Here is an 18,768-nt window from a genome sequence, read left to right as displayed (position 1 = left end):
TCAACCGTCTCAGGTTTGCTTCATAGGTCAGCAGTATGAGAATTTGACCTTTCATTGTGTTAAACTAAGCAATGCTATTGGAGATCATCTCCCATTCTGAAATTTCTCCAGGTGATGGCAGGTAGGATAATAACACACCATGGTTGTTAGGGTGGTGTGAGTGGTTAGTAGCCTCAGTACATCCTGAGGTCTACAAGTGGAAATGCTAAGAGTAACAAGTCAAGACTCATTTGACCTATTCTCAGAAACTAACCAAACTCTCACTACCTCAAGACCCCTCAGGATCATAGAAAAATATCATAGTCATCTGTTTGGGGGTCAAACGGCAGTATAAATTACTAATGAGTTGTAGAGTATTGCCAGTACCTGAAAAACTTCAGCAGAAAACTATTTAGAACACATAATGATTTTCTTTCTTTACATGAATACTATTATAATGGTATCAACCTTCCAAGTAATAGGAGCTCTGACCACTTCCTTGATCTTGAGGACCTTAGGAGTTCAAGAGCGGAAGAGTGACAAGTGGAAAGGCTTTGAGTCCAGACAAATGTGGGCTATAATCTGTTTTTGTCACTTGTTGAATATGTGCAAAGTACTGAGCCTGTGTCTCCATAAAATAGAGATTAGACAACAGGGCTACAGGCAATAAGGAGGGGAGGGTGTTTTAGCCAGTGGTTTTAGTCATAAGTGCTGCTTTCATATTTTCATTTTAAAGCATAGGTGTTCATGAAATGCTTAAAGTGCTAATGCTAACTGTCCTGAGAGACCTCTTTCCCCCTTTCCAGTTTTCAGTGGCATTCTTCTGTATGCTGTGGGAGGGTGCCTAAATGCTATGATTGTTATATGAAAAAAATGCTTAAAAAAATCTGCAAGCAACTCTTAATAGTGGAGGACAAAACTTTTGACTCTTCAGTACCATAATTAATTTACAGCTCAATCTTCTAAATTATTTGCACCTTGAGAATTTGTGAATAACATTAAATCTTAAGGAAGCAGAGTTAAGTGCTGGCATAGAGATGGTAAAGGACTGCATGTTCACCTTGAGGCTTATCAGAGTGCAGCACAAAGTAAGTCTAAAAGCCTGAGATACTACACAAATCATTGTTTGCACTCTATGAACTATGTAGTTAATCTTTTGAAACCTGAGAAACAAAGAGCCTTAAATCACAAATAATCTACTATAGCTCTATGGACAGGGTAGTCAAATTTATTTCAGAACAAAAGCTCTGTTGGGCTGCATCAAATGCAGAAGAAAAGGAATACTTAAGGGGCATGGTTAAATCACCAGTGTGCATAACAGTGAGGTATGCCTCAATTAAGCCTTTAAAACTAAAAACTGAACTATAATATACCCATGCAGCAATATTTTTTCAGTGTTGCTAAAAAAAATTAACCTGCACTGGAAATTTACAAAATGTCAGAATTTTGTTGCTCCTACCTTTTGACCTTAATGTCTAGATTTTATATGACAGTCTGTTAAAAATCTACACATTTCCCACAAGATCACTGGGAAGCTAAATTTAGAGGAAATAAAATCAGATAAAAAGTACAATGCCCGTGACAGCCAACGTTATGTAACTAGGCTGTATGAGGTTGTTTAGAAGGGTTAAAAAAGATAGATGAAAAGATATTTTTTTTAAAATTACCCCCAACATTGATACACTGATTTGCATGTAAGTACACCAGATACTACAGCAAGGGGATACACTGCAAAAAGGTCATCTATTTACAGAAAAGTGATTCAAAGACATTATGCTCTTCTTTACAAACAGATATAAGAACAGGAATTGTCCACTTTTTTAGAAACTCTACATTCCAACCCTCCACTATTATCATCCACTGAATTGCCTGTATCAGAGGCAGTATTTCTTCCCCCTCATTTTGACTTTACAAGTGAATTTCAGTCATTTCTTCGTCAATTGACGCCTTGGCTCTGCTGAGAAGTCTCTGGGCACAAATCACAAGGGGGCAGATTTTTGACCCGCAGTTTTAAAAACTGGCCAACCACTAGACCTGCCTCCACGCCATCTCTACCCACCCTGTCTCTAAGTCCCTTCACTGCGCAGTTCAGTCATCACTGTCGGACAGAGTCTCGTACTGTGCTGAGAGGAGCGGTGCAGGCTCCCGCTCCCAGATCCGGTTCTGTTGGTGGGGAGCTGCTTGACTTACAGCCGACGGGTTACATGCGATGGGTGTCGGTGGTGTGCTGCTGAGCATCCGCATGGTGAGAGGGTTATATGGAAACTGAGTTGAGCCTGACAAAAGGAAAATGAGGTGAATTTTCAGTGTCATGGTGTCTCTTTGTAAAATGAATAGGACAGTATAATCCTACTGAAGCAGACTTGTGACTCAGTGAAAACAACTTAGTACAATAGTGAAAAGGCCAAGGTGTCACCATGTAAGTGTTGTCAGTGATAGGTGGCACTTGCCACAGTGTAACATGGGCAGATGTACTTTTTCATCTTTACCCATCCATGGAGAATCCAAATGTAACTATAGTAAAGTTGTTTGCTGTAGTGATCCCCCAATTTCCCTGACTCTTTGAGAGTAGTTTTCAAAAGTTCCCAAAGTACAGTTCTCAAAAGGTGGTACATACCCAGCAACCTCAGCAGGCTGATGGGCAGCAGAATGTTTCACCTATGAAGTCTGGGAAGGAGCAGCGTGTAAAACTTAGAAGTGGAAAAACAGTAAGTAACACTAATTTTACTGCCTTTTGTCAATTTCTAGATTAGACTCCCTTCAAAGCTTTTTAAAATTTTTTTTTTTGGGGGGGGGGGCGGTGCCTGGTAACTGGGGCTTAAACTCAAGGCCTTAGGGTTGTTAGGCTGGTATTTTTCTTGTTCCAGTCCTGGCACTGTCCCTTACCACCTGAATCACAGCTCTACTTCGGGCTTTCATTCACTGGCAATAAGAGTCTCCTGGACTTTCTGCTCAAGCTGGCTTTGAGCCACAGGCCTCAGATCTCAGCCTCCTGAGTAGCTAGGATTGCAGGTGTGAGCCAGCGGCACCTGGCTCACAGTTTATTTTTGATAAGGTCTTGCAAACATTTCTGCCTGAGAAGTTCAATGCACTATCCTTCCTCCTCAATCCTCCTACTCTTGAGTATTAGAGGCACAAGTCACAGACACACAGCTTTCCAAAAATGTGTTCTAGAGCTTAAAAAACTAAAAATATACCATTTTGTCAAGTAAATCTTAGGGATTATTATTTCTGGTCTAAGAGTCTTTTCCTAAAAGATACTTAGGATGCATCAATATTGGTCTAGGATACAAGTTTTCACACAAAATATATGACTACCTCACACATGGCATGAGAACTTAAAATCTTACACAGGTGTAATAAGTGTGCTCTCCAAAACATGAAAATTACATAATGTACACTTAAACACTCATGAAAGGATAGCTTACAAATCTTTGAAATATTGACATTTACAGCATACCCTACTTTTAAAAAATCATTCTCCTAGTTTTTTTAAGTGCAAAAATGCACACAATGGAAGACATTAACAAGTTGTTGTTTTTTAAGACCAAATTGTATTTCTCTCTGTAAAAAGCTAGAAGGTGAGTCACCTTACGACTAGCACTCCTTTATCCAGGCACTACACTTTTTGCTTTGCAAACACAGAATGAAGAACAGGGAGATTATAGTTTTATAGTAATTGGACCTTGCATTAAAACTTGCAAAATTATATACACCCAATTTCTATTTTGGAAGGAGAAACTATTCATGATAACAGAAATGCAAATATAGATTTTTCCAAACTGTAAAAGTTTTGATTTTTAAAGTAGAAATAATTGCTTTCCATCTCATTTTGTCAGTTTAGACTGGATACCTCACCTGTTGAAGACGGCCGGTCTTCCCAGGCCCATCCTGGGGTCTGCCTGTGGTAGTCCCCTTCTGAATGCACCGAGGAGACTGAAGATGGCCGCTCAGTTCCTAAGTAGGCTTGACCAGGAATAGGAGATTTCGATTTCCTACTGTTTGACTTGTTGATCAACTTTGGTTTACAAACTCCTAAAAGTGAAATTTATATCAAATTACTGATTCAGAATTTCAGTTCTCACCTTTAAAATAGCAATATTGTTGTCACTTGTAATAACCAAAAGTGGGAATGGAATAAAATAAAAAATAGGATCAAGGTCCAGGCACTGGTGGCTCATATCTGTAATCCTGGCTGCTCAGTTGACTGAGTGAGATCTGAGGATTGCAGTTCAAAGCCAGCCCAGGCAGGAAACTCCATGACACTCTTACCTCCAATTAAACACCGGAAGTGAAGCTGTAGCTAGCTCAAGTGGTAGAATGGTAGCCTTGAGCACAAAAGCCCCAGAACAATGTGCATGCACATAGACACATGCAAAAATGTGATAAAGGAAATGAAGTTTGGGTAACATCAAAAGTTTCTTTACTATCCTCAGAGCAGCTGTGTTAAGTAAGTTGACAAAAATCTTAAATCTTGCCCAAACAATTGTTTTCTGCTGCCCCAATTTCAGGAAAGCAAGTAGAAAGGACACTATTCGAAGAAAGCACAATCTCCAGTGAGAAACTGTCTAATAGACACCCATGCATTTCTAGGCTCTTTAGTTCTCAGGAGAAGCCCTTGACTGGACTCCAGAACAAAAGTTTGTCCTCCACCCCAGCAGAACACTTTAGATAAATTATCATTGTCATTCTATAACAGATGTCAATGTTAAAACCTTTAAACATACTTAAAACCAACTACAAGACCAGTGAACCTGTTATAGTGAAATCTGTTGCTTAAAGATAAATAGAAAACATTTTTAAAAACTGAAATACTGGGCTGGGGATATAGCCTAGTGGCAAGAGTGCCTGCCTTGGATACACGAGGCCCTAGGTTCGATTCCCCAGCACCACATATGCAGAAAACGGCCAGAAGCGGTGCTGTGGCTCAAGTGGCAGAGTGCTAGCCTTGAGCGGGAAGAAGCCAGGGACAGTGCTCAGGCCCTGAGTCCAAGGCCCAGGACTGGCCAAAAAAAAGAAATACTGTTGACCTTCAGGTAATTTTAAGAGCAAGAGATGTCAGTTCTAACAGTTAAGAAAACCAGCTGGGAGCCAGTGGCTCACACCTGTAATCCTAGCTACTAAGGAGTCTGAGATCTGAGGATCACGGTTTAAAGCCAGCCCAGGCAAGAAAGTCTGTGAGACTCTTATCTCCAGTAAACTACTCAAAAAAGCCAGAAGTGGAACTGTGGCTCAAAAGTGGTTAGAGCACTTCTCTTGAGCAAAAGAAGCTCAGGGACAGTGCCTAGGCACAGAGTCCAGGACCCCAGACCAGCAAAATCTTTATATATATATGTATATATATATATATGTATAAATTTATTATATATTTATTATTTAATACACACACACACACCAGCAGTAGATTATAAAAAAGAAGCCAGCAACAGTACTCAGGCCCTGAGCTCAAGCCCCAGGACTGGCAGAAAAGAAAAAGTTAAGATTCAGTAAGGCTGTCTACAGAAGGTCTATGGCTTAGTTACTGGGTACTGCCCAAGCTTCTTTTCCTCAAGGCTAGCACTGGGCCACTTGAGCCACAGCACCATCTCCAGCTTCTGTTTACTGAGGAATGGAACCCTTGCTTGCTAGGCAAGCACTCTTCTACTCAGCTACATTCCCAGCCCTCAGTCTTGACATCTTTATTTCCAGCCAGTTATTAACTATGAAACTATACTTGGGTTTCCACTAAAATATACAGGTAAGGCACAACCTCCAAACCCGCAGGAAGATCTGTGCCCCTTGCTGTTCAATAAACAGTCCTCACCTGTTTTTTTTTTTTTTTTAAGTACAGGTAAGGACAAGATGCAAACGAAAAATTCCCATGCTAGAAGGGTGACTTTCTGGGTAAAAATGGTTTTTTTGTTGTTTTTTTTTTTGCCAGTCCTGGGCCTTGGACTCAGGGCCTGAGCACTGTCCTGGCTTCTTTTTGCTCAAGGCTAGCACTCTGCCACTTGAGCCACAGCGCCACTTCTGGCTTTTTCTGTATATGTGGTGCTGGGGAATCGAAGCCAGGGCTTCCTTCATGTATACGAGGCAAGCACTCTTGCCACTAGGCCATATCCCCAGCCCAAAATGTTCTGATTTTTGTTACTGTAATGTATAAGCAATTTGATTGAGGGGGAGGGGAGATGCCAGTCTTAGCTTAAATTCAGGCCAAGATGAGCTGTCTCTGAGCTGTTTCTCCCTGCCCCCGGCTAGTGCTCTACTACAAGCCACAGCTCCACTTCAGGGTTCTTTTTGGTAGTTAATTGGAGGTAAGAGTCTCATGGACTTTCCTGCTTGGGCTGGCCTCGAACCATGATCCTTATATTTAGCCTCCTGAGTAGATAGGATTCCAAGAGTGAGTCACAGGCACCTAGCAATTTTTTAGCTATAGAAGGGATAAAACCTTCAGAAGTGACTTTGAGCCCATATTGACAAGTGAAATCTATCATTACAAGACCTTGGCAATCAATCTGGCTTTTTCTCAGGAAAGACAGCAGACACTAAAACAGTAACATTACCTGAATGAGGTGATGGGTCCCCGTCATCTCTCCGTGTCTCACTGCTGGTCACAACTGAGGTGCTGACACTACCAGACACTATTCCTACAGGTTGAGACATGACAACTCCATGATCCTCAACTTTGTCATCAAAGTTTCCCATGAGGGCCTTCCTGATAATGTCTTCTAGACCAAGGTTACTGGCAGGATCAGCAAAAGAATGGCTTCTAGAGCTTACTGAGCCTGGAAGAGACAGTGAGTGTAGTGCATTTCTGCTTGTTAAAATAAAAGGTGTATCAGGACACAGGAAATCAGACGATATTTAGCCCTCCGGCCCACTGAATTGCCCTGCATTTTTGACAAGTGTCAGAGAAGATCAGAGAGCCAACACAGAGGCCATCTCCATGCACAGGTGATGCTGGGAAAACCTGTCTACCCCGGGAATCACTCAACCATACTTCCATTACTCAATTTTTCAACACTGTTCTTTAGTACTTTTGATGGCAATAGTGGGATTTGAACCAAGGACCTTATTCTTAATATGTAATCACTCTAGTGGTTCACTCAAGCCATCCCCAGCCCTTTCTGCTTTATTTTGCCGCAGTTGTCCTAGACTATACCTGTAACTGGGCATGATACTTTTACTTTCATCCCTGAGCTATGGTCCTCCTCTCTCTGCTTCCTGATACAGGTATGAACCACCATGCCCAATCTATACCTACCTTTAATTCTCTTGTGTGCTCTGGACTCTCGATCTTCCCTGACTGAATTATTTATTTATTTTTTGTGTGAAGGAGCACTTTCTTGGTATACAGTTAGTAGTCAATTTTGTTACCGTAACTTTTTTTTTTTTTAATGGATTGAACTCATGGTCTGTGCCTGCTAGACAGGCACTCTACCACTTGAGCACAGCTCTAGCCCCTCTTTGCCTTTATTTTCAAGATAGGGTCTTATTTTGGTGCCCAAGCTAGCAATCCTCCTATTTGTACTTCCTTTGTCACTGGGGATGACAAATTCATGCCACAGCCAAGTAGCTAGGATTACAAGTTTGAGCCACCTTGCCTGGCAGATTGCTTTCCTATAGCAACTTTATATTGGTAAATTGTTTTGAATCTTACCTGAAGTAGTAACTGCTGGCAAATTGAAGATCTCAGTTCCTGGCTGAGCAGCTGCTGTATTTGAACAAACAATTGAGATAATCTTGTATGTTGATACAAATTTTCAAAAATTCCTATTAACGGGGCTGGGAATATGGCCTAGTGGCAAGAGCGCTTGCCTCCTACACATGAAGCCCTTGGTTCGATTCCCCAGCACCACATATATGGAAAACGGCCAGAAGGGGCGCTGTGGTTCAGTTGGCAGGGTGCTCGCCTTGAGCGGGAAGAAGCCAGGGACGGTGCTCAGGCCCTGAGTCCAAGGCCCAGGACTGGCAAAAAAAAAAAAAAAAAAAAAAAAGGCAAAAATTCCTATTAACCTTTTTGTTTTCATGATCTCAGCCTTTATTCTCACATTACATGTGTGTGGAGGGGTGTTAATGCATGGGGAAAGGGATAAAAGAAAGGTGAGATGGCAAATAAAAGAGACAGGAGTAGGGATGGGAATGTGGCCTAGTGGTAGAGTGCTTGCCTAACATGCATGAAGCCCTGGCTTCAATTCCTCAGCACCACATATATAGAAAAGGTCAGAAGTGGCTTTGTGGCTCAAGTGTAGAGTGCTAACTTTGAGCAAAAAGAAGCCAGGAACAGTGCTCAGGCCCTGAGTTCAAGCCCCAGGACTGGCAAAAACAAAAAACACTACAGGAGTAGTATAACTCACTAAAGGGAAGGAATTGCACTGACAGGGAAAACAGGAGGAAAAGTCAGTCCTCAAACCAGAAGTCCTGGCCTCTTCAGTGAAAGAGAAACCTTGGACTCAACAGAAAGCTACCTCAGTAGACAGTATGAAAATGTGATTTCTCTGCACTGGCTAATTGGAAGCTTTTCTTACAGTCTTGGGTTATTCCCTGGATAAGACAAAAAAAAACCTCTGCTTGTTGATTATTTCACTCCTAGTAACTGCTCAATTTGTAATTTGCAGTTTGAATAAAAGTAGCAGAAAACTCAACCACCTATTAAAGCAAATATTCTGAACCAAAAGGGGAAAGAATCTGGACACATAGTATTTTCATCATTTCCTCCAACTTGATGCTGGTACCTTTAAAGGGTCAAAGGGATGCTGGAAGTAAGTGGGTAGCTAACAATGAGGTCCCAGAAAGTAGACCGCAGGGGTATTTTTTACCTAAAGATATCACAGCCATCTGAAGAGTCACTGTGCCTAGAAACTCAAACTGACAAGAGGAAGAATCTCCAGGAAGAAGTATAAAAACATTAACTACGGATGACAATCTTCCTACCTATGGGCCAGATAACAGCAAATAAACTAAACTTGAAATAACAGCTTGGCAGTTATTATTAGTCTGTGGAGAATGCATGCATTCATTTGGCAAATACTTGACCAATACTTACTGAACCATTACTGGTTTAATGTTACCTTCTTACTGATAAAAAAAAAATCAGGTAATAATTTCATACAATTCAACCAATAATACTACTACTTACCTTTTTTTTCTTACAGAGCTTAAAATTCAGTGTGTATTTCTTTGGCCATATAAATAAGAATCACCTGGACAACTTGAGAATGCCACTTTTCTACATTTCTCAGTCCCCTAATTAACACATTTAATAAGCACTCCAGTGACAATGTTGCATATTAAAGTTTGAAGAGTCCCTGTTTAGGAGAGAGTGTGGCCAGGTGCTCATAAAGTAGGAGAAAGAGCTAGGCATCAGACTTGATAAAAGAGGCCAAGAAAGTAATGAGTAGAGTTGAGTCTATGAAGAGGGAGCAGGGGCAGAATGTAAGTTCAACTTTAGGTGTTTAAGAAGAAATGAAAAGCTGGACTCCAAATATAAATTCACAGTTTAAACCATGGAATAGATGAAATGCCTCAGAATATGAAGACAAAGAAGCTAGGAGTCCTGAAAAGAAAAAAGAAATGGCCCAAGAAGAGAAGGCAGTGCTTGTAATCACAGCTCTTTGTGAAGATCAAGGTTTAGGGCCAATCCAGGTACTACCTCAACAAATGTGAGACATGGTGCTTCTCATCTTTAATGCCAACTATGTGGGAGGTGTGGGTAGGAGGATTGTGGTTTGAGACTAGATTGGACAAAAATGCACAAAATCCTTTGAAATATAACCAGGAAAAAAAAGAGAAAGTATGGCAAGAGAGGCAGAATGTGCCTGCTTAGCATGAAGTTCACACCCCAAATAACACACAAACATAAGAATATAGGCCTGCAAAGCTAGGTGCCAATGGCTCATGCCTGTAATCCTAGCTGCTCAATAGACTGAGATCTGAGGATCACCATTCAAATACAGCTTGAGCAAGAAGGTCTGTGAGACTTAACCTCCAATTAACCACCAAAAAACCTGGAAGTGGAGCTGTAGTTCAAGTGGTAAAATATTAGTCTTAAGCAGAAATAGAAGCCCCAGGACCAGCAACAAGAAAATATAGGCATGTAAAGAATGACAGCATTTCTGGAATATGAAAAGTGTTCCAATACATCAGAAACTACCCAGATTAATAAGGACTTTTTTTTTGGGGGGGGGGGGGGCGCAATGGCCCATGCTGGGATTTGAACTCATAGCTTTGTTATTGCTAGGCTGGCATTCTGCCATCTGAGTCATGCCCCCAAGCCCTGCCTTTTGCCAGTTATTTTGGAGATGAGGTCTTAGTGAACTATTCTATCAGATCTCGGACTCCTGAGTGACTAGGATCGCAGGTGTGAACCACCAATAACCAGCAGTATGAAGGTTTTTAAAGAGTCAATTCAATGACTGTTATCCTTGGTGGGAAAACCGAATTTAGACACTGAAGTGAGTCTGTAGCTTTTAATCTCTTAATAGTTTCCCAGTGAGGAGGGAATGGTACCCCAAGGACCCAGGAAACCAGCAGTTCTTTAATAGAACTGCCCCCTTCCTCAATCAGAGCTTTTGACACCAAAAAATCACCACTCTTGGTACTTGCTGTGATATATGAGGATACCTTTACTGTCATTTCTGACAGTCAGGTACTTGTTTAACATATACACTTTGAGACCATCCATCAGCACAGCCCTCTGCGTAGTAACTGACCAGTGAGTATTGCTGAGGACAAGAAACTGAAGTAGCTTATTTGAATCACACATGCCATTTCCCAGTTAGGAATGTCCTTCTTACTACAAAACATGACTAGAGAGGATAAGCACAGAACATGCCAAGTTAACACTTCCTAACCACTAACTGCTCTCTGGGCCCTGATACAACATTTCTAGGCTCAGAGAAAATGAAAACAAAGGCACCATGTTTTTGGTGGTGACAGTTGAAGAACTAGAAATAATCACTTAATGATTTTTATTTTTCAAGGAGAAATATCTATAAGTCTGATAGTAGTTCTGGTTGGCATTCTAAAATAATTTCTTTGAGATGGTTTGTTTGCACTAAAAAAACAGAAGCCAGGAATTAGGAGTGAAGAGAACTCACAAATAGTAAATAATACTGGGTTCATCCTTTCTTCTCAAGTTCAACAATTAATCACAAAGTGGCATAGACCTAACTGTACAAATAACTGGCAGTTCACGTGTTCATTTTATTTTTTTGTCAGTGGTGTGGCTTGAACTCAGGGCCTGGACACTGTCCCTGAGCTTTTCTGCTCAAGGCTAATACTCTACTATTTTAAGCTACAGTGCCACGTCCAGTTTTCTAGTGGTTACTTCGAGATAAGAATCTCATGGACTTTCATGACAGGATGGCGTTATACTGTGACCCTCAGATCTCAGCCTCTTGAGTAGCTAGGATTACAGGTGTGAGCCACCAGTGACCGGATATGTGTACATTGTTTTCATGAAGTTGGGAGATTACTTGATGGTTAGTCACAAAAACAGATGGAAGATTATCTAGGTTCTTTACTGCTGATAAAATTGATGGGTAAAACTGGTGGATAGTATTAAACAAAATAAAATAATAGGGGGTTCTGGCGAATGCATGCACATCAGCCCAAAAGTTTTTTTCTGGATAATTCCCAGCAGTCTGAAAGGATGCTGAGAGTACAGAGCTGTTAGAAGCCAGTTGGTACATCACTGGAAGCAGAAACTTGAGTTGAAATGACTGGATTTGATCCACAACCCCATCTCTTACTAGTTACAAAACCTCTCTGAGTGTTGGTTCCTCATCTACAAAATGGAGGTAATTACATATTGTGTGGAGGGTTGTAAGGACTATGAATATTCCAAATATTAGAATAGTGCCTAGCATATAGTAAAGTCTAATTTAGCTTTGCTATCACTGATACCATTATTCATATTGTATTTTTAGATAAGTTTATAAATGTATACGAATACTAATTGAACTGAGATTCAGAAAGATACTGGTAGCATAGAAAAAGTAGTTGGAATGGAGCAGGCACAGAGGGCCTTGTCCAGCATCTCTGACAGCAGTGACTCCCAAAGCTGAGCACTAGTTTCAGAGTAGGACAGCCTGACATCTGCATTCATACTTAGTGCACCAACCAAACTGCTAGTATGACCTTAGGTTACCATGTAACGTCTGATTTAGGATAGATCCTAAGACCTCATAGTCCACAGAATCTATCAACAAGCTAAGCTAAAAATGCTTTGGTAAAGAACCATTACTAGGACACAGAGAGAAAGGAAAGAACAGACGAAATGGTTACTTGTAGAAACTAAAGACTCAGAGAGCATGTCTTCAAATGTTTTAAGAAATGTCATGTGGAAATGGCCCAAATAAATAAAATTAAGACGAGATCTGTTCTACAAACAAACTATGGAGAGTAAGTCCTGCTCTTCCTAACAAAAAGGTGTGCTCTTAGACCCAACATTAGTTCCCAGAGAAGATGAGAAAGAGGCAGGCTCCTCCCTCAGTAGCAACTTGTGAACTGGTAGACAGTTTAGGATGAAATATGTTCGATAGGTGCCTTGTAGAAGTCTTCAGATTTGAGGATTACAGGCGAATCAGCACTGAAGATATCACTGTTAGTGTCTGTTTTATTTGAGGTTCATGAAAGAAATCCCACTTACCCATATCAGGGTCACCTCCACCAGAGGAGTTCAACTTACGAAAAATTTCCTGCTTCTTTGATTTAACCATGGGTGATGTGTTTTCAAGCTTGGTGAAGAATGAAGGCAAGTAGCTTATACTCCCTGGTGAGCGAGAATCATTCCTGTTAGAAACACAGTTCATTCCATTATAAATTTGTACTCCTAACCCTTTGTATAATTCTGTCAAGGACAATAATTGACTCCAAGAAATTGGCAAACACCTGTCTCCTTACCCTGTGTTTGTGGTTACAATCCTAAGAAAAAACATGACCAGAAGTTAGTACATCACCAAAGGGCATCATCAAATGCTGTATTTTTCAAAGGTGAAATGAAAAATTAGAATTGAAATGGGAGATAATTATAGAGGTAAGAATGGAGAACTTTTTTGCTGTTGTTATAGACCATTTGGGTATTTGTAACATTCATGGGCCATACAAAATTATAACTACAGGCAGACAAGCTGCCAGCCACTGATGAGAAATGTATGTAATCTGTCCTGTCATGTACCAAATGATTTCAAGGACCTTGTGTGGTATGAGCAGAACGTTCCCACCACTGATAGAGCCTAGATGCATACCTCTGGGAAAATGTGCAAACATCTTTATCATGATTATCTTCTGCTTAAATGAACATATGATAACCACATGAACTATGAGCTATTTTACTTGTAGGGTAACTTTTTTTAAGGACACTAAATCTATAAAAGCACACTTCTCTATAAAACACAAAGAGCTTAAACCTAAGAAATCAATGTATAATATAAGGGGAAAGTTACCCATCTCTTAAAATTGTTTTAAGCCAACTAAACAGATGAGTTTTTAGTGTAAAGGACTTTATATTTTACTTGGAAGCTTCCTATACAAATGAAGATCTACCTAAGGTAAGAAAGAGTAACAGAGCATAGAGAAGTAAGGGTATTGGTAACCTAATTGATCATAGGGAGTGACTTACCAATCAAATACAAGAACACTTGTTATTGCTGAGAAAAGACTGTGGTGATAAAAAGTTAGGTAAGATTGGGTCTCCTAACCTCAAAAGATTCACATACTTGGAAAAGCATACATAAAATTTTCTTTTGATTGAAGGTACCAATATGTGCATTGCCTATGCTTATGTACAGTCAGCAAACAAGAGCTAAATGTACTGGCAGCCTTTAGTCCCTGGTTTAAACTCAGACTAAGGTTGGGCACCAGGGGCTCTTTGCCTTTAATCCTAGCTACTTGGGAGGTAGAGATGAGAAGCTAGGTTCAGGGCCCAACTTAGGCAAAAAAGTTCTCAAGACCCCCATCTCAATAGATAAAGGTGGGTGTGGCTGTACAAGTCGCTCAGCTTAGCCATGTCAGGAAACAACAGGGTTGAGGTCCAGACCAGACCTGGCCAAAAGACCGACCAAATCTCAAAGAACAGAAGAATTTATTTGTGTGTGTGTGTGTGTGTGTGTGTGTGTGTGTGTGTGTGTGTGTGTGTGTGTGTGTTGTGTTAGGAGGTGGGTGAGGAAGGAGAGGATCCTCCCCCCCACCCCACCCCCACAGCCAATCATTTCATTCCTACCTGTCTGACCATGGAAAAAAGGTCCCATGGGTAGGAAAGTTACTTCTCAATCTTGAGAAGGGTGTAATATATCAAGAAAATCATCATGAGTTTGGATGAAAAAGAATTCAGGAAATTGTGTTAACAGTAAACAGTAGGGCTGGGAATATGGCCTAGTGGAAAGAGTGCTTGCCTCCAATACATGAAGCCCTAGGTTCGATTCCTCAGCATCACATATATAGAAAAGGTCAGAAGTGGCGCTGTGACTCAAGTAGTAGAGTGCTAGCCTTGAGCAAAAAGAAGCCAGGGATAGTGCTCATGCCCTGAGTCCAAGCCCCAGTACTGGTTTAAAAAAAAAAAAAAAAGAGTAAACAATAAACCTGGTCTTGAGGGAGCACAAAATGCAATGCTAGTGATTTAATGCTTGGCCTGACTTGATGTAAACCAGTATGGTAAGGTATGGAGAGTGGTAGAAGTCAAGGTGAGACTAGATATGTTAAGCTGTTTGGTTTGTAAATAGTTCACCAAGTGCTGGTGACTCACATCTGTAGTCTTAGCCATTCAGGAGGCTGAGATCTCAGGATCACAGTTGAAAGCCAGCCAAGGCAGACAAATTGAAGACACTTTCATCTCCAGTTAACCACCAAAAAAGCTGCAAGTGGAACTATGGCTCAAGTGATAGAGTGGTAGCCTTGAGAAAACAAGCACAGGGACAGTGCCTAGCCCCTGTGTTCAAGCCCCAAGACTGGTGTGTGTGTGTGCACATGCACGCGCACACACATACAAAAAGTTAACCATGCTTGATACAACAGTTTACTCAAATGTAGGCTCGATCACTGGGTGACATTCCCCATACTACCCTGAGCAAAAAAAGTGGGTTTTTTTTTATTTTATGGGAAATACTAGACTTTGCATTGGCCTGGCACTTACTAGGCTAGCGTGATACTGCTAACACACTAGCCCTACTTTTCAGTTTTTATATTTTACGAACAGTCTGACTTTGTACCTGAAAGACAACCAGCCTACTTCCAGGCTTCCCATTGTCCTTGTAATTACAGGCCTGTATCACCACATCCACCTTCCCTTTGTGGAGAAAGAGTCTCATAGACTTTCTGCCTGGGCTGGGATGACACCATGGTCCTCCCCAGTTCAGCTTCCTGTATAGCTTGGGATGGCAGGCACATGCCATATTGCCTAGTGATGGGCTAAAAAGGAGTCTCAAAATTTCCTGTCCAGCCTGGCCTCAAACTACAACCCTCCCATTATCAGGCTTAGAAAGGCTATATTGTAAAGATCTAGAAGGATTTATGTTCAAGTGTAATAAATGTATTTTATCAAACTTTTAAATAGTATACTTTTGCTAAAATCCAGTTTCAGTGGTTCACCAAGAGAAGTAAGTGATCCTTTGAGAGTCCCATTCAGACCCAGAAGCCAAAAAGAAAAGTGGTACTGACATAATATAATGAAAGCTTAAGAAACAGAGCCAGATCCTCAACAGGAACTGCAGTGAACAGATGTGCTCTCTCTCTTACCTCTGCTCTGCAGGCTCCACACCCCTCTGTGATAGGAGCAGCATGCTGTCTTGCTTCTCATTTACAACTGGAACCTGGGGTGGAGAGATGGGCTCATAGGGTTCTGACGAAATGTGACTCCTCTCAGGAGATTTTCCAGGCCTGCTGGTGAAACATGTGCAAGATTAGGTTGTGTTCCAGGGCCTAACAGAAAGAGCTCAAAGGAAACAAGCTGAACTGAAGAGAAGAATAGTGCCAATTTCTTATCAGAAAAGCCAACAAGTGTCTAATGCTTTCTGCAAGGACTTGAGTAATGACCACCAGCATGGCAAAGGAAAGACATCGATCGGTTCTACATACCCTTCTACATCACACTCCCTTTTAGCCCGTGAGTCTAGGTGAATCCTCAACAGTCTCTCTGCTCTTCACTTAACCTTTAAGGAGTTCAGCGCTAAACTGGAAGATAAGTGATGTTGCCCAGTGAATTGACCGGTTGTGCTTATGCCATCTTAGGGCTTAGTTCTCTGACATTGCACGTTTCTCCTCTGGACACCATACTGATAAAGCGATAAGTAGCGTGTGTACACATAAATTTTTTTGAGTTAAGAGCTACCTGTGACTTTGAACATCTGCATTTATTATTATAGTTAGGTATAAATATGCCTACTATCCCAAATAGCCCTAGCCAATTCTTAATTTTTTGACAATTGTTCATTTGGTGTTTGCTTTTGAAATTCTAAAATATCTTCCATCTTTTGGTTTTTATTTAACTTAAAATGTTATCAATTCTTCCATGAGTGGTAACTTGCTTAAATTATTCTCTCCATGTTTTGCCCACTTTAATTTTGAGTTTATCTATTTTAACTTGACATCAACTATATTTTTAAATGAATTAGTATATATACACTCTTTACACATCCTGTCTACCACTTCCTTTTTTTAATGATCTGTAGCATTCACATCTGTTCTACAAGTACAGAAAAAAACTGTGCAAGATTTACTTCCAAATAATACAGGATGAGGATAGGGAAAATACAAATAAAAATGAAAACCAAGCTGGCCATTTGCTGATTATTACCAAAATTGATTGACGAATCCATGGAGTGTTGTGTATTGTTCTTTCTACTTTTACCTATGTTTGAAAACAATGCAATAAAGTATTTTCTAAAATGACCGACCACTCACTGTATTAAATAAATAATACTGTTTCCTTCTTTCCTTGAGGAATTGGCAGGCAGGCTGAGGAATCAGTTCAACTACAAATTTCACTACATAATGTTCTAAGCTATTGATTTGACTGGTCTGGTTTACCCATCTTCTGAATATCTTCTAGGAATTTGCCAGAATCTTTCCTGTCATCACATTCTTGTACTCAGGATACTTAGGACTTCCCTTTGTATTATTTAATTATAATTTCACATGTGCTTATGTTTAACTGACCATTTTGAACCAAAACCCTTGATTGGACACAATAAAAACCTCAATAAAGGTCATGAGAATCAACATCAATAGAGAGTTTGAAAGCATGAAAGGCTCCATCTCCCTATTATAAAGCACAATGGAAACCATAGGCAACAGAACAAATGAAGTTGCAAATAGGATACCAGGGGTTGAAGATAAAGCAGAGAAACTAAAACAAAGTCAAAGGTGTAGAAAAAGCACTCAGAACACACCAAAGGGACATCTAAAACCCTGCTTCTTTTTTTTTTTTAAGGATCCATATAGAACACTAAGAAAATGTTTTATATGTGGAAGCTAGATTTAAAACACAACTATGATAACATACACAGGGCTTAATGCACTTACACACAAACTGACTAAAGGAATTCATACTTAGGAGGAAGCCAAATACATAACTCCTTTGAAAAACCGGGAAGCAGAAACATCTTTTATGGGGTGAAGGAGGATACATGAATGGGGGGAGGGGTGAGCAAGTGTAATCATTATATTTAACATATAGTATGAACTATGTAACTTGAAAGTAGGGAGGGGAGAGGAAAGGATGGCGGAGAAGGAGGAAAAGATGATATTGACCAACAAGCATTGTACTCATAATCTGACTTATAGAATTCTAACCACTGTACAACAACTTTGTAATATTTATAATACTACAAACATGGAAACAGAAAATATGTTGTCAGGTGCTGGTGGCCCACGCCTGTAATCCTAGCCACTGAGGAAGGTGAGGATCGGGGTACAAAACCAGCCTGGGCAGGAAAGTCTGTGAGACTCTTTAATCTCCAATTAACCACCAGAAAACTGGAAGTGGCGCTATGGCTCAAAGTAGTAGAGTGCTAGCCTTGAGTAGAAGAGCTCAAAGACAGTGCCTAGACTGCAAGTTCAAGCCCCACAATTGGCCCCCAAGAAGTTTTTAAAATAGTCTTGTCTTATAAAATGTTTTCTCCCATATATCTAGTTGGCTTAATTTTCCTTTATTTAATGTTACCTTCCCAAAACATCTATTACTGCTGACCCAATAGAAACCATTGAGTATGGGGGCTGAAGGTATGGTTAAAGTGGTAGTGTGCTTACCCAGCAAGCATAAGGCCCTACTAGAGGAAAAGGAAGGAAAAAAGGATAGGAAGGAGGGAGGGAAGGGGGTGAGGAAAAGAAGAGACGAAGGGGAAGACAAGAGGGTAGATAGGAGGGAGAGCAGGTAAGATAAACATTGTGAGATGGAACCTAGGCCTCACACATGCTAAATAAGAGATGTACCATTGAGCTATATATATCTCCAGTCCTTTTAAGGTTCTCACTCAATTATTGCCCAAGCTGACCCTCAAATTCATCCTGCTAACTAGTGAGGATTATGGGAGTACAACCCACTGAAAGACAATTTTGAAGGAGCACTCAAGCATCCCTGAACTATACAACACTACTTGGTAACAAATAAACAATAAAACCAACTTTTAAATATATGCTAAAAAGACACACTACCAGCTGGGTGCTGGTGGCTTGTGCCTGTAATCCTACCTACATAGGAGACTGAGATCTGAGGATCATGGTTAAAAGCCAGCCTGGTCAAGAAAGTCCGTAAGACTTACCTCCAATTAACCACCAAAAAGCCAGAAGTGAAGCTGTGGCTTACTAGCCTTG

The 18,768-nt window shown here is 40.6% G+C and overlaps 1 protein-coding gene across 24 annotated transcripts in view; it reads right to left on the bottom strand.

Annotated features, from left to right (window-relative positions):
* Positions 1-1,187: 1,187 nt before the first annotated feature.
* The window catches only part of Ncor1 (nuclear receptor corepressor 1), a 149,690-nt gene continuing 132,109 nt past the window's right edge, over positions 1,188-18,768 (bottom strand). For 18 of the 24 annotated variants that reach the window (XM_048366693.1, XM_048366695.1, XM_048366691.1 and 15 more), the window contains 6 exons: positions 15,694-15,837; positions 12,611-12,753; positions 7,619-7,672; positions 6,522-6,743; positions 3,838-4,014; positions 1,188-2,255 (listed from right to left, as the gene is read on the bottom strand). In XM_048366693.1, the coding sequence (XP_048222650.1) occupies positions 2,068-2,255; positions 3,838-4,014; positions 6,522-6,743; positions 7,619-7,672; positions 12,611-12,753; positions 15,694-15,837 (928 nt within the window). In that variant the 3' untranslated portion in view covers positions 1,188-2,067. The remainder of the gene's footprint in view (positions 2,256-3,837; positions 4,015-6,521; positions 6,744-7,618; positions 7,673-12,610; positions 12,754-15,693; positions 15,838-18,768) is intronic. The other 6 variants (XM_048366707.1, XM_048366701.1, XM_048366709.1 and 3 more) reach the window with 6 other exon arrangements.

Source organism: Perognathus longimembris, chromosome 17, assembly GCF_023159225.1.
Source record: "Perognathus longimembris pacificus isolate PPM17 chromosome 17, ASM2315922v1, whole genome shotgun sequence".
In the NCBI taxonomy this organism is placed as follows: Eukaryota; Metazoa; Chordata; class Mammalia; order Rodentia; family Heteromyidae; genus Perognathus; species Perognathus longimembris.
This window is presented reverse-complemented; position numbering and strand designations above follow the sequence as displayed.